Source organism: Podarcis erhardii (genome assembly GCF_964252035.2).
Source record: "Podarcis erhardii genome assembly, chromosome: 8".
Classification (NCBI taxonomy): Eukaryota; Metazoa; Chordata; class Lepidosauria; order Squamata; family Lacertidae; genus Podarcis; species Podarcis erhardii.
The window spans coordinates 65565573-65590772 of NC_138499.1; the positions used below are offsets into that span (position 1 = coordinate 65565573).

The following is a 25200-nucleotide window of genomic DNA, read 5'->3' on the forward strand; positions in this document are numbered from 1 at the left end:
TCTTCCCCTACAAATGAGGCGTTTGTATTTGTGCCGCATTTGCAGGGCATTTTAGAATTCCTTTATATTTTTGATAGTTATATGATTGAGATTACTTTATTGTTATGAGGTGGCCGAGGGTGGTGTGTGCATTTTTCTTTCCATTTAATATTTATTCAGTCCCCTGCAACCCCCTGGCTGTTACCTCATGGGCTTTAACTGAATGTGGGAAACCATGGAGGCTCGCTGGAAGCTTGATGAAAGTCCAAGTACACTATGTCTTGCAAATCACCTCTTCCTATATGCTTGTTGACACTCTCAAAGAACTCTAATAGGTTCATGAAACAGGACTTTCTCTTTCAGAAGCCATGTTGGCTCTTCAGCAAGACTTGTTCTTCCATATGCTTTACTTTATTTTTAATAATACTTTCCACCAGTTTCCCTGGGACAGTAGACTTCGTGATACAGTTTTCTAGCTAAACAATGTTTATAAAAATGCATATATTAGGGGGAAATTGCATAAAAATGAATATATTCGTGAAAAAAACATACTGAAATACATTATATGATGAGAAATTGCTTGCACATAAGTGTATACTAATCAAAATTGCGTATAAAAATATGTTTATTAGGAAAAAGTTGCATGAAAATGCTGAAGAATTTTCATGAAAATTTTTTTTTTTTAAAAAAAGAGGATTTTGCAAAAAGCTGCAGAAATGTGGAGAACTGAATTTCAGACTGGAAGAATTAGTAACAGAGAGAACCTCAATGTACTTATTCTTTGATTCATACTCTTGAGTTTAAACAATACATGTAATGAAAGGAAGCAGAGTGTTATAGGAAGGAAAGCAGAATATATTGCATTGAACCTTGCTGGGACAAATTGGCGTACAGGGATTTTGTACTTTCTTTTGGTCAACAGAATGTAAACAGCAATTGCAACCAAACCTGCGTGTTACATTATTTTGCTACTCCACATCTGTCAGACTGCAGACAATAGGGTTTCCAAAAGTAAAACAAATCCCTTCTCTATTTCGTGGTGCCTTTAGTCGTGCCCCTTAATGGCTGCATTAAAAATAGCAGACCCTTTCAGTGACTCTTAACAGTGAAATTAGCACAAATAATAGTGTGATGGTCTTGATTTAAAAACTCCACCTTTACATCAAGGTCTCCCTAGAAAGAAAGAAGAGGAAGTTATTAGATCAGAAGAACCCTGCAATGATTGGCTCGCTCCTTTTGGGGGGCATGTACACTTATAATGTCATCACTGCCAATGGTGGTTTTGCTACTCGAATAATACTTGTATTTCAGAGGGCAAACTAGAAAAAGCCTACCTGAGGGAGCTCATGGAATGCCAGTGAGACAGGCCCTTCATAGTAGATTAGTTCTGCAAAGGAAATAAATCAGTAGCAAGTGAGAGAGCCAGAAATGATTTTACAGCTAGGTAGTGTACTGTCTGTGCATATAATACCCATGGTTATAATGGATAACTCCAATATCCTGGAAGAAAACTAGAAATGAAATCCCTGCTCAGAAATGAACTGAGATCCAGAGTTGCTGTTCCAGTAGATGTCTAATGTGCTTTCTCCAGCTCGCTCCTTCCCTGGTGCATTAAGAACATACAGACTTTTCGGACATCTAGCAGTTTATCACAGTGACTGGGACATATGGGTATTTATAGCTGTTTTAACTGAGTGTGGGCAGTAGGACTCCTCCTGTATACCAAATAGATGTGGCCAGTGCCAACAAGACTGGAACCAAAACAGGGCCAAGAGACAGAGATGGCAATTCATTTCCAAAGCATGTCTTGAAGACACATGAAAAGGGTCTTTCTTGCTTGTTGCCTCCATGTTGTGGAATACTGTTCCTTGCTCTAGACCAGGGTGGGGAACCTCTGCCTCAGGGGGCAGACTTACCGTATTTTTTGCTCCATAAGGCGCACCTGACCATAAGGCGCACCTACTTTTTGGGGGGGGGGATAATTCAAGGGGGAAAAAATATTTAAAGGGAGCGCTGAGCAGAACCTGTATGCATCTCAGACTCTGCTCAGAGCTCCCTTTCATGAGCCATGTGGAGCGTGTGTGCGGCGCTTGCAGGCTTTTCCCCGAGGAGGGAGAAGGGCAGCCCATCACTGACGGGTTGCCCTTCTCCCTCCTCAGGGAAAAAAGCCCCCAAGAGCTGCACACACGCTCCGCGTAGCTCTTTAAAGGGAGCGCGGCTCTTGGGGGCTTTTGCGGGAGGTGGGGTAGTGAGAGAGCCTCGCTCTGTCCCTCCCCCCACCTCCCGCAAAAGCCAGGGATAGCCGCGCGAAGGCTCCGCAGGGCAGCGGGATGAAGGCTCCCCTGTCTTACTTCCTGTCTTACTGAGGATTGGCAAACCCCCAGAAAAATGTGGCCTTCTGATTTAACATGTGCACAGCAGTTTGTGTTGGGACCCGCGATGGACTCCAGTACTCTCTAATGTATTTTCTACAGGTACTTATTAAACACTTCATCAGAATAAGGCAGACTGCCAGGAGATCTGTGGGTGCCTTTATTCTTCTTCTCATTTTTCTTGAATTCAATATACGAGAGAGAGAGAGAGAGAGAGAGAGAGAGAGAGACGGAATGTAATGTTTCCATCAGTCCGACTTCAATAATTTGCATGATTGGTTGCTCATGTAGTATTTGTCTATTATTCTGTGACATATTTTTTAAAAAGTGCTAGCAATTCCTCCGAGGCCATCTTAGTAGATGAACTGTTGCGTGGTCATGAAACTCACAGCGCGGTGTTTATTATGTTTCAGATTGAGATGTGACTGCAGCAGAGAAAGAGCCACGGGGGCCTTTGCACATGATTACCTTATTGTGTTATCAAAGCACGTCTCTTTCTCATTTATTGCACACTGTCCGTGTGTGTGCTATCTACCGATAGCAGAGGGCTGCACAGCAATGAGCAATAATCGATGCTCCACCAAGCAGTAGCATGTTCAAACTGCCCTCGTAGTTAACCTCTAAAAACCTGCTTCTGTGGCTCAGCCTTTTCCTGGCCCAAATTCAGTGGCAGATGTTGGTCTTTAACATTTCAACAGCACCCTATGCAAAGCCAAAATTTGGCACCCCTCCCCCATCTCTCACCTTCCCTTCTGCTCAAGTCACTATGTTGTAGCTGAGAAGCCCTGCAGTGCCCTCTAGTGCTGGTGCCCAGTTCAGCAGAACTTGTTGGACTCGCCAAATTCCAGGTAAGTGTATACAGTATAGCATTTCAGGCTTAACAAACTAACGTGTTAATGGCGGATGACCATTTTCCTCCTGATTAATTGATAGGGCTCACAACACTTAAAACCCCTGAAGGACTTCTTACGCTGCAGGCCAGGCAAATGTAATTCCTCCAAATGTCAAATCTTGATGATCGAGAAAATTTAAATATGCCTTCCCCTTATTGTCTTTATTAGAAGCTAGGATAAAATGAGGAGTTATTTTAAGTAATGTGGGAAGGAAGCTTTAAAAAGGCTGTTTTAGTATGACTTTGCAATAGGTCATTATATTTATGTAAAATTCATTAGTGAATTGTTCCGAGCAAGGCAGCTGGTTGATTGGTTGGTTGATTGATTGACAAATCTTTAACGAATTGATCACCCTGCTTACCAGTTATGTATGCCAAGAATACAATTTGTTTTACCCCTATGGTATACAGCTGTGGAAATGCATGTTTGGCAGTGGGAATGTTGTTCATTATCGCAAACACTACTGATATTTTCTCAGTGTTGTTGATGTGACCAATACCATGCATACCAGCGTAATGAAAACAGTGCTACTGCATATGTACTGAATGGCAACTGTGTGTTTTGCAATTGCTCCATGCTTCTTGTATAATTTAACCCAGTCATATTTCTACTTGTAGACATTTTGCTGTAATCAGGAATGAATGGTAGTAGGACTGATCCGTCTACCATAGAACTGTCTTCATTGACCAGCAGTGGCTCTCCAGAGTCACAGGCAGGGGACAGTCTTAGCCCTACCTGGAGTTGCCAAGGATCAAACCTGCAACCTTCTGCATTCAAATCAGGTGTTCTACCACTGAATTACTGCCCTTTCCTTGCTAAAGGTGCTGTGCTTCACTTATCCCTTGGGCTTGTGTTTATTTAAGATGTTTGTGTCCTATGTTTGCTCATCCTGGAATTCAACAAGGCACCCATGAGCTTTCCTGGTAGTCTTCCGTCCATCTGCTTACCAGACCAGAGCAACACCTGTCTACCTGTAAGCTTTGTATACCTTCACATTGTGCTCTGCCTTGTAAGTAGAACCTCCTACAAGAAAATTCTAGCACAATGCTTTTTGCAGGAAAAGATTTTGACATGCAAAATTGTTTGTGTAAAATTAAACAGGCTGGTCAGATATTTCCAACCTGGTGTGTTCAACTGACACGGCACCTTCTCCCTGCTCACTACAACTGCTAGCCACTGAACATTTAGCATGTTATTCCTGAAAAATTAATCACCTCCTTTCTTCTTTCCGCAGTAAAGAAACTCTGGGTGATCCTCTTCGCAAAGTTCCTTGGAGTAAAACGGAACGCTCGCCCCATTCATGCCAAGAGTTACTTCCACAGACAGTTTCCTGATGCTGTACCCTGTAGAGAGAGACAGAATATAAATCTAATGAGCAATTGTATGGAAATCAGAACATTGTCACTATGTTAGTTGTTCTTTTTTTAAAGAAGAGGGAGGGAGGGAAATCTTGTTCTTTGTTGACATAATGGGTTTAATCACCACTATTTATTTATTTAAAATATTTCCTATTTGCTCATCATTGCCAAGACAATCCCAGAGAGGGTTACTTTAAAATAAACGCAAAACACATATTTAAAACAAACACAACGAACAAGCTGAAATCAACAGTATGAACAACAAGTTCAGCTTGGCCCTGAAAACCCAACAAAGTCCATGTCCAGTGAATCTGAAAAGGGAAAGAATTCCATTACTGGGATGCTGATGCCAAGAAGGATATCCTTCAAATTTACGCATATTGAAGAGGACCTTGGGGACAGCAAGATGTTATGTGTTTCTGAGTGTAATAAATAGTGATGGTTTCCAAAATTAGGCAGCTGTCTTATACACACTTTTTTGGGAGTAAGTCCAACTGAACACTTATGTCCACAACGGCCACATTAGACAAGTACATGTTGGGGGAAAGACCGCAGGGCTCAGATTGGCTGAATGTATCTAGACACACACTCAGTCTTGCCCCGCTCCCTGGGTCCTGATCTGGGTTGGCCTCTTGCAAGGGCAATTCGTCGCATGTGATTTGCTATTACATAGATAAAAGCAAGTTTGGAAGTAAGGAAGTTGGAGCGTTGCTTCAGCACTGGTCTGAAGTCGATGGGTGCATTATACAGACTGCCAGAGAGTGGTCAGGTTGAGCCGCCCGCTTCCCTGGCAGGGGTCTGTTTTGGAAAATAAAGGTTATGTGTCCCATTACGTAGGTATGTGCTATGCCATACTTGAAAGATACCCTGCAACCCTTGTGTTTGGTGCAGCATAGGAAGAGAGTGTTTTTAAGCTGATGGTAGTTCAGGAGAGGAGTCATCTGAGACACCCTGAGAAGGAAGGAGGGTAGGATGGAGACCTCATTGTCTAGGGACATCGCCTCTTGGGAGCTTCAGGGACTCAGTCACCCCCATCCTTGGAGGTATCATCTGGCTGCGGTTGAGTTCTGAGGACTGAGAGTCCTGGGAGACAGTCAAACACATTATACTTACTTAAAATGGTTGCTATTCTGATGTTAATAGTTTCGGGCACTACACTGGAGCAGGTGTCAATGCTAAAAGCCAAATCTTGCAGTGGATCTGTGAAGAAAAGAAAATGAAAGCCACAGATGAACTAATTTTCTATACATTACAAAGGAGACTTGATTTAGGAGCAAGTGGACCCCTAAATGGGAGGTTTGGTAGAGATATCCAGAAAATATTGCTCTACTAATCTGGTGGCTCCACTGGATATTCATTCATGATGATTTGATGCTACCAGGGTGGACACACAACTACCCTGCTTGCAGTTACACAAGTTCTGGGCTGGCCACACTGCTGCATTTCCAGTCAGTACCATTGCCGTAACTTCCCGCTGAAATCGTCTCACTTTTTAGACCACAAATGTTCTGGTTATTTTTGTCCTGCTTTTGTTGGGCTATAGCCCCTCTGGACGGCAATAATGTGGTAGCGTTGGGAAAGCATTACAGGACAAAACAAAGTAGAAGATATTTCCCACTAATGCACTAATTGCATTAAGAATAAAACCTGAAATAAAACACCAGCCTGGAGGGGCCCTAAGATCAAATGTCCAATGAAAGCGCCACTCTGAAATGAAATGTTGTAATGAGAACCACTATTTTGGTCTGATGATGTGCTGTTCCATTTCTCTATGAGTGCCACCACTCTTCCTTATTCTATGAACTCAAGGAACCTCAAAACCTGCTGCAGTTACATAGCAGCATAGGAAGCTGCCTTGTTTTGCTTTGGGTGCAAAAGTGGTATATAAATAAACACTAGCATAGCATAGGATAGGATAGCATAGCATAGCAATTGCCCCCAGACCCTGATGTCCATATTAATCCAGAAGAACTTGTGCAAGAGGAGCCCACAATGCCTGTACTCCTGAGGTCCGAGGAGGTCATGCTGCCCTCCTCTGACTTTGAGGGTTCCAGGTCATAAACTCGAGTGGGACCACAGTCTCCCCATCTCAGGTGAAGCTGATGACTACTAAAGCAAGTATACAGATCCAGCTTCTCAGATTTGCAGTTCCATTTGGAGGCTCAGTCTGAGGCTGACTGGTGCTGAAACAACATTTGAAACAACTTGTATGGAGTCTCCCACTTGAGCTCTGTACGGAGCTGTCCAGAGCTGTTCAGGGTCACCCAGAATTCTGAAACCATTGTATTGCCACCCCTTCGTTCCTTCTAGATTTTATCCAAACCTGAGCTCTTTTTGGGAGTCAGACCCCCAATACTGCTGAGATGGCACTTGAAACAGAGCAACCCCCCCCCAATAACCTCATAGTGTTTTCCTCTGCTTTCATTATGTGCCAGGAACTACTTTATGGGCACCAAGGACCACTGGTGGTTCCCAGGCCACAGTTTAAAAGCCAATGCTATAGGAAAAAAGGCTGCATTTTCCTTTGTTCTTCATTCACTGAAGGCCAGACCTGACTTATGGGACAATTATTGAAATGGAGCCCTAATTTTGCCCCTCACCATTCCTGCTCTTTCTGTTTTCAGTGGTTGCATGTCAAAGCTAGCTAGGCTTCAAAATTTCCCTACTGGTTTTTTAATATTGCAGGTGTGATCTCCTAGCGTTCGTGTTTCTCTGTTCCCTCAGTCTTCTTCACTGGCTGCCTTTTGTGCGGGGTGCGGAAAATGCCAACACAGTTGAAGCCATGTCACACATTAATTTCAGCCAATGAGACAAGCACCCAATCATCTCCCTTTAATGTATGTTGGGAACTTGGCAGCAATCTTTTTCTTCTTTTTTTACACGGTTACTGTTAGAATGTTGTTTGGTGGTTTTTTTCATTTAAAAACTTCTGACAGTTATTTTGTAATTGTATTTTCAGGAAGGACCTACAAAACCAGTTTGATTTTGACTTCTCTTTTCAGTGTTTTCATTACCCCTTTCCCATTTCCTCCTCGGCCTCTTCTGGATAATGGTAATTTGACTTCTGCAAGAGAATGTTTTACTTTTTTTTATTTTTGTGCAGAAGGTCAGGGGTGGGGGGAGAGAGAGACACTTCCTTCCTTCTTCAAAATGTTGCTTGTATGCTAAAAAACAAAAAATGTTGCTTGTATGCTGCACAAGTCACAGATCTGAGAACAGTAATTCTTCTATCTGTGCATTGTGCCTTCAAGTGTGGATTAGTTTTGCACCTGCAGTGGGGATAGATGTACAGCAGCTGGCATTTTGTATTTTGTTTCAGATGTCATGAAATCTCTCTCTCTCTCCCTCCCTCCCTCTCTCTCTCTCTCTCTCTCTGTATATATATATATATATGTGTGTGTGTGTGTGTGTGTGTGCGCGTGCGCAATCCACAGAATGGCAGATTGGGCTAATTTCAGTAAATGCAGCATTTTTTCCTATCCTCTACAGCAGGCATGGCCAAACTTGGCCCTCCAGCTGTTTAGGGACTACAATTCCCATCATCCCTGACCACTGGTCCTGTTAGCTAGGGATGATGGGAGTTGTAGTCCCAAAACAGCTGGAGGGCCAAGTTTGGCCATGCCTGCTCTACAGGGTGCTGCAGGCCATTTAAGAAAACTGTGTAGCTTGGGATACACAACCTAGTGGGTTGTGCCTGGGACAGCCAATTAACACGGCCCTGATTGACACTCATGCTCAAAATAGCCTGGGTCCCATGTCACCTAACTGGCTTGTCTGTCTGCTGTTTCTGCGCTCCCCAGGTTGTGTGGTGGGGAGGCTGTTGGTGATTATTCAGCTGATAAAGGAAAGGTGCTGTATATAAGCTGAAAGGCACGCTTGTCTATATTGTTTCCCAAGTTTTGATGCTGAGCTATGCTTTTGAAAGCAGATTCTGGGCTTAACTCCAGGTGAGCTCTGGCTCGGATTAAGCAGTGCACTGTGGGGGACAGCAATGCTTCTGAATACTCATTGCTAGAAACCACAGGAGGGGAGAGTATTGTTGTGCTTTTGGGCTTCCTGCAGTCATCTGTTTGGCCACTGTGAAAAATGATGCTTGACTAGATGGCCCAGCAAGCTCTTCTTATGTTGAAATGCACAGACTGGGAAAAGAAGCCCAGCCCAGTTTGCAGTCCTGACTGAGGACCAGCCTTCTCCTTATTTCACTCAGGGAGCCCCATTCATTCACCCGTCCAACTGCAGGCTGCAAATGTACACATCCTCAGTTCTCACAGAGCCATAATGTTTACCCTTCTTTCCTAGGAGAAAATGACACTCTCACTTCAACTTTTCATGTCGCTGCCACATTCTAGAACAAGTGGCACTGTTGAATTCACAGTCTTCCCTCCACCCACTTTCTCCAATCTGTTCTCACTCGCAGAATTCAAAGTTTACTCGTCACACTTCATCCTTTTGATCATGGAATAACTGCATATGCACCATGTGGGAACCAATGGGAAGCCGCAATGCTCCAAGAGAAAGGGGAAAAATGGTGAACTGGACCCTAGCTCTGGGAACATCCTCTGAGGATGGAATATTGTTTCCAGTAGGGGTTGACTGCTGTGCCACACAAACTCTGCACGGAGAAAGTCATAGAATAGAATCATAGAATCATAGAGTTGGAAGAGACCACAAGGGCCATCGAGTCCAACCCCCTGCCAAGCAGGAAACACCTAAGGACAGCTCCTGGCATCTCCAGGTAGGTTTGGGAAAGAGCCCAATCTGGAGAACACTGGACAACACTGAGCTGGACAGACCCACAGTCTGACTTGGGAAAAGGAAATGAACTCCTGTTCTGGAGATGAAGCTTGCTGAGATGTGTGCATGCACAATGATGCCCTATCAAAAAGGCCTTCAGCCAGGGAACAACTTGGGTAAATACTTGGTTAGCTGCCTGTCCAACTCTGTACAGTGGTACCTCGGGTTAAGAACTTAATTCGTTCTGGAGGTCCGTTCTTAACCTGAAACCGTTCTTAACCTGAAGCACCACTTTAGCTAATGGGGCCCCCTGCTGCCACCGGAGCACGATTTCTGTTCTCATCCTGAAGCAAAGTTCTTAACCTGAGGTACTATTTCTGGGTTAGCGGAGTCTGTAACCTGAAGCATCTGTAACCTGAAGCATCTGTAACCCGAGGTACCACTGTATCCTTATCTCTTTCATGCCTTCAGCCAATAATCTAAGCAACAGGTTGCTCTGTCCCAAACAATGAAGTATCTGATGCTCCTATGAGCCACTGGGGAGAGGAGACCTGCGCAGCATTTTGGAATCACTAATAGAAACATGCTACAGCCCTATTCAGGTCTTCAAAGAAACAGGAGGGAATAAAAGCATGTACCAGCTCTCCCCCAATGCCCCTTTTCTCCACCTGAACCAACCCAGATCCCCTGGATAGCAAGGCTGAAGATCTGATGGTGGTTCTTTGTTTGGCTGAGCATGCTTAGAACCTTCCCTGTGCTCAGGAACCCTGGGTGTGCAAGGATCCTGATTGCCACGGGAATACTAAGCTAGTTCAGCCAAACGCATGGGGCGGGATTCACCTAGGAACCTTGAGAATTTCCAATTACACAACAAGCCTTTCCTCTCCTCTCCTTGTGCATCCTGTCCCCCTGAAATTAGCTCTGGAAGGGGTCAGGAGAACTCCTAGGAGGAAGGAGAGGGGGGAATCGCTTTGCCTGTCAAGCTGCAATGCTTATGCAGAATGAATGGTCTGAAGAGCACAAAGTCGAATTCCTCCCATAAATAATTCCTGTTCAGGCATTTAGCATTAATGAGTGAAGGCATAGCCTACAGGGACACTGGGGAGAGGAGCTAGCATCCACAAACTCCTGCCCCTTCCACTCTTTCTCCCCTTTCGTTCTTTGAATACCTGAACAGGGGTTTAGAATTGTTCCATCACCTCCTCCACCAATAACCTCTTACTGCCCATGCATGATTTGGTTCAATAACCCTGAACGGTTAGTGGATAATTTTCTAACACATTATTGCTTTAAATTATTTTTTGTAAAAAAATGGATAAGTCACAAAATCAAAACGTCACAAAATCAAAGCAGACTACCAAAGACCTTTTTTGAAATGGCTGACAATATGGACTGGATTGATATTTGGAGAACTAAGAACCCCCTGGGAAGAGAGGGAACATTCTTCTCTGAAGCCCAACTGACTTGGACAAGAATCGACCAAATATGGATATCTAGAGGTCTGGCACCCAAGGTCAGAAAAGTGGAAATCTGCCCAAAGACCTGCTCCGACCATAATGCGCTGAAGATGGATATGACACTATTGCCAACCGGCTCCTTTAGATGGAAGATGAATGATAGCTTGTTTAGAGATCAGGAGATTGTCAAGAAGGCCCAAAAAACCTTGAAGGATTATTTTGAAATAAATATGAACACTACGGTGGAAAAAAGAACTATCTGGGACGCAAGCAAAGCTGTGATGAGGGGGTTCTTGATACAACAGAACACTGTAAAGAAAAGAACACAAAATGAAAGGAAAGATAAGATTTTGCAGAAAATTAAAGAATTGGAGAAGAAATTAAGATCAAACCCGAAGTCACAGCCGATTCTGAGAGAAATTAAACTATATCAAGCCCAATATTCTAAATTGATAAACCAAGAAATAGAATGGAAGATTAAATTAATGAAACAAAAAACTTTTGAATCGGCAAATAAATGTGGAAAACTGCTAGCTTGGCAGTTGAAGAAGAGACAGAAATTAAATACAGTTACAAACCTAGAAATTGAAGGAAGAAATATCCAGAACCCCATGGAAATTAGAAAGTGCTTCCAGAGATACTTTAAAAAATTATACACTCAAGGGCCGCAAGATGAGGTTGAGATTAAACAATTTCTGGAAAGAAATGGATTAACAAAGTTGTCACAAAAAAACAGATTAATCCTGAACAACAAAATAACACAACAAGAGATTGAACAAGCTATTCAGAACATGCAACTGGGCAAATCTCCAGGGCCAGACGGTTTGACCTCCAAGTATTACAAGACATTAAAAGACTATCTGACCCAACCAATGATGGAGGTCTGTAATGAAATTATGGAAGGGAAGAAGGCGCCGGAATCGTGGAAGGAAGCCTTTATCACATTGATACCAAAATCTGAAGCTGAAAAGACACAACTCAAAAACTATCGTCCCATCTCCCTTTTGAATGTGGATTACAAAATATTTGCAGACATTTTGGCAAGTAGATTCAAAAGAGTGCTTAATGAAGTAATTCATAAAGACCAGGCAGGCTTTCTCCCAGGTAGACATATGTTTGCAAATACTAGGAACATTATTGACGTTTTGGAACTTTTGCAAACAGACATAAATACAAAAGCAGTGTTAATTTTCATAGATGCGGAGAAGGCCTTTGACAATATTTCTTGGAAATTTATGAAGGGAAATTTGAATGAAATGGGAGTGGGACGGGGGTTTGAGAATGGGATTGACGCAATATATTCAGAACAAAAGGCCAAACTGATAGTTAACAATGTGGTTACAGAAGAGTTCAAAATTGAAAAAGGAACACGACAAGGCTGCCCGATTTCCCCTTTGTTATTCATTTCGGTTCTGGAGGTGCTCTTGAACTTGATCAGAGGGGACCGGTTGGTGGAAGGGATTCAGGTCGGAGCGAAACAATACAAATTGAAAGCTTTTGCAGATGACCTAGTTTTGACTCTGCAGGAGCCAGAATCTAGTACGAAAAGAGTATTACAACTGATACAGGATTTTGGTCGGGTGGCAGGATTTAAATTAAATAAACAGAAAACTAAAGTGTTGGGAAAAAATTTGACAGATACAGAGTCGGAAAGGTTTCAGAGAGAAACAGAACTAACTATGGTTAAAAAAGTAAAATACCTAGGGGTAAACATAACAGCAAAAAACCTGAGTCTATTTAAGGACAATTATGAAAAATGTTGGTCTGAAATTAAGAGAGACTTGGATAGTTGGACAAAATTGAAGCTTTCTTTGTTAGGCCGAATTGCTGCTATTAAGATGAATGTATTGCCAAAAATGTTGTTTTTGTTTCAAACATTACAGATTGTGGACAAAACGGAGTGCTTCCGGAAGTGGCAGAAAGATATATCTAAATTTGTCTGGCAGGGCAAAAAGCCCAGAATTAAGTTTAAGATATTAACAGATGCGAAAGAAAGAGGTGGCTTTGCCCTGCCAGACTTAAAGTTGTACTATGAAGCCGCAGCTTTCTGCTGGCTAAAAGATTGGCTACTTCTCGAAGACACTGACGTGCTGGACTTGGAAGGTTTTAACAATGCTTTTGGTTGGCATGCATACTTATGGTATGACAAAGTTAAGATCAATAAGGCCTTTAAGAACCATATTGTCAGGAAAGCACTGTTCAATGTCTGGACGAAATATAAAGACTTATTGGAAAACAAAACTCCAAGGTGGCTCTCACCTCTGGAGGCTAAGGCCCGAAAAAGACCCAATATGGAGGCCAAATGGCCAAAATATTGGGAATTATTAGAAAAAGATGGAGACAATTGGAAATTGCAGAGTTTGGAGAAAATGAAGGATAAGGTGCGAGACTGGTTACATTATGCTCAGATTAAAGAAGTTTTTAAAAATGACAAAAAGCTAGGGTTCCAGGTGGAGAAATCGAAGTTAGAAACAGAATTGTTAGAACCCAAAACCAAGGTACTATCTAGAATGTATAACTTGCTGCTAAAATGGAACACACAAGACGAAATGGTTAAATCGGCTATGATAAAATGGGCACAGGATATTGGGCATAACATTATGTTCGAGGACTGGGAAAGGTTGTGGACCACTGGGTTGAACTTCACTGCATGTAATGCTCTGAAGGAAAATGTTATGAAAATGATATATAGATGGTACATGACCCCAGTTAAACTTGCCAAAATATACCATTCGTCTGACAATAAATGTTGGAAATGTAAAGAAAATGAAGGAACATTCTTCCACCTCTGGTGGACATGCCCTAAGGTGAAGGCCTTCTGGGAAATGATATACAATGAGCTGAAAAAGGTATTTAAGTATACCTTCACTAAGAAACCAGAGGCCTTCCTTCTGGGTATTGTCGGCCAGAAGGTGTTAAAGAAGGATCGAACATTTTTCATGTATGCAACAACGGCAGCAAGGATTCTCATCGCAAAAAATTGGAAAACTCAAGATTTACCCACACTGGAAGAGTGGCAGATGCAGCTGATGGACTATATGCAACTGGCCGAGATGACTGGCAGAATCCGAGACCTGGGAGAAGAAAAGATGGAGGAAGACTGGGAGAAATTCAAGATGTATCTACAAAAACATTGTAATTTGTTTGAATGTTAAGAAGGATGCTAGATTATAAAAAACTGGCCACCACTAAACTAGATTTAAATTTGATGATAAGTGAGACTAAAGAAAATATAAAAATTTTATTGGAAAAAGTGTTAAATCATATTGGAATGTGTGGACATGAGATTGTAAACAAGTTGATAATTTGTTTGGAAAAAAATTTTTTTTTTTTAATGATGTAAATGGGAGAGGGGGACGTGAGGGAGTCCAAAGAAGTGAAGAATTTGTTGTTATAAAAGTAAGATTGTTTTATGTGTGCATTTATATTTTAAAAAAAAACCTTAATAAATATTTATAAAAAAAAAAAAAATAAATTATTTTTTGTAAAAACAGAATCCTGCAAATCAATGGCATGGGTTTCTACTAAGGCATCGATCTGGCTGAGTTCATGCAGTTCTTAGTGTGTGTTTGCGTGGGGGGGGGGGATCCTTTGGCCTTTCCGTATTACACTTCTGGGAGCAGTGAAACAATGGCAGGGCAGTGAATTACTTTAGCTCACTCCCCACACACCATCCCCCAGGTTCACACTAAAATAGAGCAGGAAGGAAGCTGGAAATGAACACATGAATGAATAATTCTTAACACTTACATAGTGCTTTCAAAACCCTTAAAAATACACCCTCTCATTTAATACTCCCAACAGCACTGATGAAAAAATGATTTTTAAAAAATCATAGTTAAACGTTTTTGCCGAACGCAGTGTTTCCCCAAACTTCTGACAGCTGATGCAAGCTCTCCCCCTCCTTTCAGCTTTACACTTGCATAGTTGCAGAAGGTCATTAAAAGGAGGTCTGCAGCACTGTGAACACACTTTGGGTTTCTGCCACCCCACTTCCTGCTGGAGGATGAAACAACCCACCCCCCAAACAATTTGCCTGAGAAAGGAGGAAGTTGTAACATTTCAGGCAGTCAACCGGTTATGAGGCATGTGTGCCCCAACACACCCAAAGGCTTAGGATGCAAGGCCAATGGGCAGAGTAAACGCTTTTCTTACAGATTTCAATCCCTGGCGTCTCCAGGCTATTGCTGCTGCTGTTTTCCTCTTAAATATCTCAGATAGCAGGTGAAAGGAAAGACCTCTATCTGAGACCCTAGAGAGTCACTGTTGGCCAGAATAGACAACCCTGGTCTCTCAGGAGCACCTGTTTCCCCGCTCTAATTCGGCATACAGTGGTACTTCTAGATGCGAACGGGATCCATTCCGGAGCCCCGTTTGCACCTAGAAGCAAACGTAACCCGTGTCCACGCGTCTGCGCGTGCGCAGGTCATGTTTTGGTGCTTCTGCACATGTGTGTGATGTCATTTTGAGCATCTGCGCATGTGCAAGTGGCGAAACCCAGAAGTAACGCGCTCCATTACTTCCGGGTTGCCGTGGAGCGCAACTTGAATGTGCTCATCCCAAAGCACATTCAACCCATTGTCTCCTCTCCCTTATTTCCTGGCTGGTGATAACTCATCTTCACTATAACAACTGAGTTGGGCAAACTTTGATTACTGCAAACCATGGTAAGAAGACTATGACACATTTGGTCTTGACAGGCTCAATCTCAGACACCTGGGCTTTTTAGACCAAGAATGAAGCGTGTGGCCCTGCACACACTCAACTTTGGTACTTCTATTGTGGCTTGTTAAACCACAGTTTCTTAAGGCACTCTAACAGGGAAACGATGGTTTAATTTCCCTTTGCAAACCAGGATATGCCCCCCCCCCGAAGTGTTCTTATTGAAATGTGTGAGGAAAAGAAGGAGGCTAGGGGAGGAAAGAATACACAGGCAAAAAACTATGACTGATTAGACTGAGATTAGACTGAGTGGGTGGCATGGCAGTGATGCCCTGCTCCACCATGTAGTGTGCTCTGCTGCCCACCATGTGCACCCTGGTTGCTTCGCTGGTGATGCTCATGATGGGTGGGGCAGTGAGGTGACAGGAGCTGCCAGTGAAGTACTGGCACCTCCCCCCCCCTTGGAAAAGAAACACTGCCTGAGCATATGATGGAGGGGCTCACAGTGCTCACAGCATTAACACCCCAAGAAGGTCTTGCTTCTCCCATTGCCTTGAATTCCATCAGAAATCAAGCATCTCTCTCCCTCACAGGCTTCAGCCTGCAGCCTCCTGCTTCTAGCACACACACACACCTCAACTGAACTCTGGATTTTGTGCTTTTTGTGCCATTATCTCACCAAGAAACTGGCCCGGCTATTCCAGCAATTAAATCCTTGCTTTGATTCAGGAACATGAAGGTAGGGTTGCCATATTTCAAAAAGTGAGCTTTTTTTAAAAAAAAGTTTTGCCCAAACATCTGGGTTGCCATACGTTTGGAATTCCCAGACACTGTATACAAGGGCTGAATCCTGGATATGTCTGGGGAACTGGATGTATGGCAACCCTGTAAGGGAACTCAGGCAAACAGCCCACCCCCCAGAATTCACAACAATAGGTTTTTTTTGCGGTTTAATCTTGGAAACACCCAGAAGTGTTTAAATCCAAGTGGTGAATTTTGCCTTTCCCCCTCTCCCTTTGCCGAGACCTGAAACGGTTCTCGTGAGCCTGCTTCAAGCAATATAACTTGAACTGCTTGGTTCAGTGTGAAGGCATCAATATTTGGCCCTCAAGAAAGGACTGCCAATACTGCAGTGCCTGTCTACCCAAAGAGCAGAGCCTGGCTGGGACCAGCTCATGTCATCCTGTGCGTCAGGTACCTGAGTGCTTTATAAGTCGCCCTCTATTGACATGCCCTGATTTGTGCCTCACATGATCAGTAAAACCATCTGGCACCTAATCTGTCTTTATTGCTGACTCTCCTTAAGCATGCACTGGGGAGCCATTTTGGTGCCTTGAAGCTTAGGGATATTTTTCTTCCTGCTGCCACGGTGTTGATTTCTGGAAATAGCACCGGGTTATGCTTCATGTTAAATGACAGAGTTTAATCTAAGCCCACAACCTCTGGGAAAGACAAATCTGAAATGTACTGGCTTCTGGGTTTGTTTGTTTTTCTTGATCTCTTGTCACGATGGTTGATGAGCCTGGGTTTTAATTTGTCAGAGTGACTGAGAGAGGGGTGGGAACAGTACTTTGGCTGTGGAGAGAGAAAAATGTGTGTGTGTGTGTGTGTGAGAGAGAGAGAGAGAGAGAGAGAGAGAGAGATCCTTTTTCTCCTCAGGTATGAACTTTTTATTTTTTAAGAAAAGCTCTCTGTGTCTCTGCCCGCTAATTTGATACAAAGGAAGCACAGAAATTCAGACAGACCTAATCTTCCGAATCACATGCTTTCGATTTAAGCTCTTTTGAGAAATGAACTGAAGAAACTGATTCATGAGAGCCACAGCTGATAGAGGGCTGGATGTTTAATCCAGGTCCAAGCCCTTATTCAGCCATAAAACTCACTAGCCTTCAATCTGTCGTTGGGGGGCAGGGACCAATATGCATAACCCAATATGGCTGCTTTTTCCCCTCAAGAGAAGACACTTCAGGAGGGTCCCATTTTGATCAGAGAAGTGGAAGATAACCTGCTGGATGGGCAAAAATCTATGCTGTTGGGGGGCATAGATTTAGTCCAGAGGCCCCCATTTGCTAACCAACCAGAGTTAATTCATTTACTCATCCATTTGTAAGGAAAACCAAGCATTCAAGGAAGTTGGGCTGGCTAACACCTTTCAAAACCATGTATAGCATTGAGTTAACGATGTTTACTCTGATGAAAACCTCATGGGTTTCAGTGGAACATGCTACCAAGGTATAGGATTGTGTTTGCTAGTCAATGTTTGTGGCATGAACCAGATGGTATAAAGTTTGGGAGATATATAGGAAAATACTTTAAAAAAACAACAACAACCTGTCTGCTTATCATGTGTGTGAGAGAGTTTTATTTCATTTTATTGTATTTGTATCCTGCCCTTCATCCGTAGATCTCAGGGATGCTCACAACTGGCTTTTACAACTGGGTTGTAAAAAGTGGCTCATCTGTTGACAGTCCCCTGTTTGCAGGACTCTTCTATTTTAAAGTCCAGTTTAAAGACAAAAGAACCACAAGGTTTCCCATCAATGGCAAGCAGGACCTGAACAACAGACTGAGCAGGCACCCTGCTCACCTGTTGCTAACCTTCTCTGCAGTGGTGGGATGCAAATTTGTATTTCTATTTGAATTCTAGTAATCATTTATAAATCTGAAGCTGTGCATATAAATTACCTCATGGGTTTTAAAAATGCAAATACCCCCTACCCCATGTGTCTAGACTAGAGAAAAGGCTCACATGTAGCAAGTCTAGAAAAGCTGAGACTGGCAGGACTGGACTACCAGTAAGAGGGCATCTGTGTGTTTTTCCTTTTCTGAAGGGACAAAACAAGCCAGTTTCATAGCGCCAGTTCTATTTTCCTATTACAGGAGGGGAATCCGCTTACAATACCTGAAAGCTAACTTCGTCTCCTAAGAATCGGCTGCTAAAAGATTTCATTCCAAATATTTATTTGCTCCTCGTGCCCCTCACTGGTTTTATTTTAATGGATGTGCAAAGCTGCGCCTGAGCTTCAGGGGAGGGGAAAGCAGGGAGGGCAGTCTTTGTGTTGGCATGAATTGGAAAAACAAACGCTCAGATTCTTCCTTTGCCATTAATCACTTTTCACGTCACGTGCCTCTTATGAATGAGATGCCTATGAAGCTAATTCCCTTTGTCCCCACTGCAGGGCGCATCAGTGCAGCGCAAGGCCAGCCGAGGTGCCGAGTTGAAAAGGAAGCACTGCCAAGTGACTGCCTTTCCATTCATTTTGGAGCAGCTTGTTTCCCTTATTCTTTCCAGCAGATCTGAAGAACAAACAAGCCCACAGTCCATGGGAAATGCTGCCGCGAGGAGCAGCCGCCGCATGGCTGAGCACGGCGACAGCTTTGGATAACATGGCTCCTTCTGAGTAGCACATTAAGCCTCATGCCAGGTGGAATGGAAGGGTGTATGAGTGGAGGTGGGGGAGAGGGAAATCCAGAATTTGCACCACTGTGGCAAGCAGCCTTTCAATGTCTATGCTACAGGTGAAACTCGAAAAATTAGAATATCGTGGAAAAGTTCATTTATTTCAGTAATTCAACTTAAAAGGTGAAACTAATATATGAGATAGACTCATGACATGCAAAGCAAGATCTGCTTCTACTTCTCAGAGGTCCAATATTGCTCTATTTGCAATCCTTGTTTTGCTGATTTCATTTAATATTCTAATTTTCTCAGATTGTTAATTTGGGTTTTCATCAGCTGTACGCCATGATCATCACAATTATAAGAAATAAAGGCTTGACATATCTCGCTTTGCATGTCATGAGTCTATCTCATATATTAGTTTCACCTTTTCAGTTGAATTACTGAAATAAATGAACTTTTCCACGATATTCTAATTTTTCGAGTTTTACCTGTACAGAGAGAAAATAAATTGGTATATAAACATGTATGATAAAATCTTAAGAAATTAAGAAGTTAAGAAATTGCATTATTCCAAGCTATGCCTATTTTTTTTGACTGCTCATGCGTCATCTTTGCAGTGGGCCTGTCCTTGCCTCCTTGTTGATTTTATTAGAAATTGGTTTGAAAGCCCAAATTCATGCTGAATTGGCGAAAGACATATATTAGGGACTTTTATTTATGATATCTCTGCAGGGGTGCCAACTTGAATAAAATATGGGGGGGGCAGGTAAGTCGCATCCCATATAATTGATCACAAGATGTGGTGAACACACCGTTTGAATGCCAATGTCCATCAATTTGGGGGGGGCCCTCAAATATTTTATGGGAGGGGGTGAAGGGACCTTGGCCCCTAGGCTTTGGCTCCTATGTATCTCTTTATTTATTACAATTGTTTTTAATCTTGATGACTGAAAGTTTCATCATGCACAGTTTTATCTCATGCAAAGCTTCCATGGCCCAGTGGAAGCAGATTAAGAACACAGAATGAATGATACACTGAATGAGACTGTTGATCCACCTAGCTCCACATCGTCTACACAGACCAGGAACAGCTCTCCAGCGTTTCAGACAGGAGTCTTTCAAATCAGTGCCAGGATAAGTCAGGAATTGAACATGGAATCTTTGGTGCGCAATGCATATGCTCTACAACTTAGCTATGGTTCATCCTCCCCAAGCTATGGTCCTATGATTAGGCTGGAAAACAATTGCTCCAATCTAGTGATGAGTTCTAAACAGAGGAATACTGATGTATGCAAGAAGCTCCTTGCACAGAATGGTCTCTCCATTTAGTTAAATGGGAGGAAACAATCCACACAGAAAGTGTATTTTTGTATCTGGATCATTTTTGTATGTCAATCAGGTCCCTCCACTGAAAAAAAAGATGGAGATTCTTGCACATGAAAGGAATACACCCACCCACACCCAGATACACATAAATCTCTGGACTGGGATGAGTGACTGTCCTAGATTAACCCAAAACCTTTTGTGGCTGAATGTGGAATCTGCCACGGGTCTGCCATGTCCAACTCTAGCAAGCCACCCACTGCTCTGCAGCTGTCTGTTTTCTGCCCATCAGGAAAAGTTAAATGGAGCTAAAAGATCTCACCACAGCTTCTGTAGTTTACCTCCAGCCGATCAGTCTTGCAGAGGAGGTGTGTAGGCCATTCAACGCTGGGGGTGGTATAAACCAAAAAAAAGACAAAGGAAACAACTTTAAACATCTTCACGCTGAGGAAGAGGGACTGTGTGCTTGTGTCTCTATCTTGAAAACAGCCTGTTTGCCTGCTTCCTCCTTCTAGTGAATGTGGCAGCTCCAAGCCACTACACAAACTGCTTACACAAATGTTAATCCAATAAGGGCTTGTGCCTTGAGATGGTATAAAAGAGTGAGCAAATGGCTAACCAGAGGGGCGGTGTTCCTCTTTTAAGGTCTCTGGGCTGTGTTTCCTGCTACCGTGTGCTAATAATGAAGGGTCCAAGAATGAGTCACTCGCTAAACCTCAATTCCATGCGGCAAGAACACTCATGCTATCGCCCATGCAGTCCCCAAAAGCCTTTATAGCACTTTCATGCTTCATCAGGTTACAAGCAAAAGTCCAACCAGTTTTGCAATCTCATACATAATCCACTCAGAAATAAGACCTACTGACTGAGTTCAATAGGACTTACTTCTAAGTAAGGGACTCTCTGCACTTTCCATTTAAATAATGGGATAGTTGCTGTGTGATGCAATGCTTTTAAGAGTGAATTTGAAGCTGATGGTCTGCACCTTTGGTTGAGTATCCCTGTTATTAGAGAGTGAACACAGAGCTTTCTTTTCCAGACTAATGGCGGGTTGTGTCTGAATTGAGAAAAGTTATGTGGCTGTAGTTTCATCTCTTATGTAGCCTCGTGTTCCTCCAGCCAGTAAATGTCACAGTTATGAATGTGCACACAGGAATAGCCCTTCTCTGCTATTGTTTTGCTTTGTTTTTTTAAATATAATAACTTGTATTATAAACTTGCGGGTGTTCAGGAGATGAGAAGAGGTGAGAAGAAAGGAACTACATGGGTCAGTTTGAGCTATGGCTTGCCCTGGAAGTCTCATCTGTCTGTCTTGAGAGACAATGGAGTGCACTTCCAAGGGTGAAGCCAATCCGTTGCATTAGCAGCACCAAAGTGACCTTCCATGGTGTGCAAGCCTGGACAGTGTGCATGGAGGTCCTGGGCAGCCCAGACAACAAGACCTCTCTCTTGGCCTCACTGCCAAAGGAAAGCAGAGCAATATGTTTGGCACCAGCTTCGCTGCAGGAGATTTCACCCCTCCCATATCCAAGAATCTCCTGGCGAGTCTGCTGATTCTCCAGAGAGGAGGAGCAGTGTTCTGCTTTCTACTTATTCAGCTCCAGCACCAAGTCAGTCAGTCAGTCAGTGTGTCGGAGAGAGAGAGAGACTGAGTGTTAGAGATCGTGTGTAGAGATAAGGTTGCTGCTAAGAGCAGCTGCAGACACTCAGTGCAGCATTCATTTATGCTTAGACCTATTTAGCTCTGTATATAGTTTTGTATTATAGTTGTAGTTATAGAATAAAAGAAGATATTCTACAGAGCTGCTCTCCGAGTCGTTTATACACTGCCAGACTCTGCTGTACTCTGCTGTGCGACGACTATATTGTGGAAGTGAATCCGGTGCTCACATCTCTAAGCTGTGAGTCCACAGCACTTTGACCTGTTCCTGTGAAAAAGGTGGTCTCTGGAAGTGCTGCCCAGCTCACCTAGCCCAGTCGGGGTTGAAGTGCATGAGTCCAGTTGGTGACACTGGCTCAAGGGCGATGCTGACAGAGGAGCCGTACAAGGCACTATCCAACTGTCTTAGGGACTCCACTCCTGATTTGCATATGGTTTACCTCTTAGCCTTTTCTTCTCCTAAAGATAACCTGCAAGACAGTGGGGTTTTAGGATAAGGGGGGGTTCAGGATTTAACCTCCTCCCGTCGGACCTGTAAGACAGAGCTATTCCGCCTGGCCTTTAATTTAAATTCAGCTTGATCTTTCATTTCCCTTCTCTTCCCTCCCCCTCCCCTTTTATGAAGATCACCCGCTGTGAGACCCCACAGCTAATTCTCCCCTGGCCTCCTCGCTGGCCCAAGTAGGACCAATTCAGCCAGCTAGCCCTGGGGATTATGTAATTGATTTTTGATTTTTATTGTTATTCATGTTTTTATACTGTATTTTATGCTGCTTTTATGATTAAGTGTTTTAAATTTGTTGTTAGCTGCCCTGAACCCGGTTTTTGAACCGGGAAAGGCGGGGTATAAATAAATTTATTTTTATTTTTATTTTTATTTTTATTCTTATTCTTATTCTTATTCTTATTCTTATTCTTATTCTTATTCTTATTAGAGTTATTATTCTCCCTGATGGGCTACCTTCCCAGGCTGACAAGCCCCACCTGCCCCTTCACGTGTAGAAACTGTCTTCTTGACCATTGGCCCCACTATTGGTCTCTTCTGCTCAATCTGCCAGAGCCTGTCTTTGCATGCAGGGCAAGTCCCTAACTCACTGAGAGTTTGAGACCCATCGTCTTCCCTCACTTGTTTAGCCAGCCAGTTGGAGCTGTTTCTAGGATGTGGCTGCTGTTGCATGTTGGCAGCTTCTAGAAGCCACAGCTGAGAGCTGAGTGCAGGGTGGACAAACTACTCAAGAAGGAGCATAATGTGCCCCCCCCACCAAATGCCAGATTTTGTTTTGCAGTACCTTGATTTAAAACCAAAACCTAACTCTGGACCATAAAATTTCCCTGCCCTGGGTTATAGTGAACAAGTGCTGAGTTTTAAATGCTCTCAACCACGCAGCAGCTATGTCATACCCACTGGTGTTGATGACACACAGAAGAAGTGTAAAGGGAAGGTGTGGAAAGTCAATTCCACTTCTCCTGGTAGAACATCAACAGAATAGGAATGATTGGGTAGTACTAGGGACAACCCTTCTAGAAGCAGCTCGCCTGGAGTTTTAAAGGTGGTGTTTTTGCTCTTGTGTTTCATTTTCCCGGTCTGGATTTGGAAGTCTTTAATGCTGCCATCTTAAATTTAATGTATCACATAAGAATTGCATATTTTGATGTGTTTAATTTGTGTGGTGTTTTTTTTTTAACAAGAGCAAAATTATACACCTGGTGGGTCTGGGAATGGATCCCCATAAAATGGGTATGTAGTTTTGCCTTGAGTGGTCCATTTTATTTTGATAGAACTACTTGCAAAGCAAGGTGTTAGCAGACTAATGGAAATGAGGATACTGCAGAGATGTGCATTAATGAAATTAATGTTTTTGAATGGATCTACAGTGCAGCTTCTCACTCGATGAATTGACTGCATTTAAACACATTCACAGATTGAAAAACGTCAGTGGTAATGCTGTGTAAGGATCCTAGGGACAGAGGAGAGTTATTCTTATGTGCTGAAAAACGTATAAGGATAATCAAAAGTTGCCACTGTATGCAAAGAAAAAGCCATCATCATCGTCATCACCATCATTTCACTTTAAGCTTCAAAAACATTTCATTTCCCCCTACTGCAGTGACACACCAGAGCCCAAATGACTTCAGAAAAAAAGCAAGCATGAGGTCCATCAATACTGTGAAAAATCCCAATTTAAAAGATGTGTTGATATTGATTTGTCAAGTGAGCGTTGTCAGCTTCGGGTGAGGCAGAAATGATTGCTTCCAGAGGGCAATGGGAGCAAGTTCTCCCTGGACGCTACTCTGGCGCATGTTCTTGAGAACTTTATCAGCGTGAGGAAGGGAGGGATCTCACTACAGGGGAAAAAGCCTCTTCCTGGTCTCCTTTTAAAGACATTCTTCATGCGACTGATACATGCATGGAAACAAGGCAGTGGCAATGTAGTAAGTGGCTCCACCCTCGGTTACGTGCAATCATTACACGGTTGGCTTCTCAATCTTGTGGAGAAGGATGCTGTGGTTGTCTACATAGCCAATATCTGAGAGGGGCTAGGGTTTCCCTACTACATTGTTGTGGATATTTCACCAGTATAGTTCTATGATGTGAGAAACGGACTATACCAGATCACAAAAAGTTGTTTTTTATTAAAACAACAACAACAACAATGAAAGGGTATATTATTGAGTGGCAGAACATGGAACCATGTGCTTCAATCTCCTTTGAAATTGTTCAAGGGGTTAGCACAAGAACTCACTCTAAATACTCAGGTTGCCCACAAGTGCAGCAACACTTTCTCCATTTGTTATTGTCAGTTTGCATTTCTAAGTGCAGAAAGTATTGATCTGATGTGTAGAGATCTTTCCTGTTCTAATTAGTTCAAGAGGGTTCAGGAAACTTCTCTGTGTGAAAGAAACAAGCAGAAGGTTCATGATGTTTGGGTTCCTTCTGAGAAGCTGAGTACAGCTGGTTTAAACTGGTTCTGTTATCTCTTCTGTCAAGGTCATGCTGACTATTATAAGAGGCCTGAAGGAGCCAGGGTTTTACTTTCTCTTTCTATCTTTTTTACTTCTGGTGTGGTGTTCTGTACACAGTATGTTATAGTGTTAAGGTTTAGTCTTACTATAATTTATTGTAAGTTTAAGTTAAGGCTGCTGCAACTGGATTTCTTATGGACAGTGCCAATCCTGAATGTACACTGATACCTCAGTTTTCGAATGCCTCTGTTGACAAACATTTCGGTTTACAAATACTGTAAACCCGGAAGTAAATGCTTCGGTTTTTGAACACGCCTCAGAAGTTGAACATGCCACGCGGTGTCCACTGAGTGCAAGATCCTGAGGCCTAGCTGTCGGCTGTTGAGTTTTCGGTT

General features: G+C 42.9%; 1 protein-coding gene and 1 long non-coding RNA gene across 2 annotated transcripts in view; both read right to left on the reverse strand.

Annotated features, from left to right (window-relative positions):
* The window catches only part of LOC309348104, a 436068-nt gene that overhangs the window by 188651 nt on the left and 222217 nt on the right, over window positions 1–25200 (reverse strand). The gene's annotated exons all lie outside the window — the stretch shown is intronic.
* On the reverse strand, window positions 331–20791 carry LY86 (lymphocyte antigen 86). The gene is made up of 5 exons (XM_081873187.1): window positions 20504–20791; window positions 5716–5802; window positions 4459–4587; window positions 1314–1366; window positions 331–1152 (listed from the first exon to the last, which is right to left on the reverse strand). The coding sequence occupies exons 1-5, from the start codon at window positions 20616–20618 to the stop codon at window positions 1069–1071; spliced, it is 468 nt and encodes a 155-aa protein (XP_081729313.1). The 5' UTR covers window positions 20619–20791; the 3' UTR covers window positions 331–1068.

Coding starts and splice junctions, on each gene's coding strand:
- LY86 (XM_081873187.1), bottom strand. CDS start 20,618: ATGTTTAAAGTTGTTTCCTTTGTCTTTTTTTTGGTTTATACCACCCCC. Junction 1,367..4,458: donor CTGCGGAAAGAAGAAAGGAG/GTGATTAATTTT, acceptor TTTCCTTTGCAG/AACTAATCTACTATGAAGGG. Junction 1,153..1,313: donor CATTCCATGAGCTCCCTCAG/GTAGGCTTTTTC, acceptor CTTTCTTTCTAG/GGAGACCTTGATGTAAAGGT.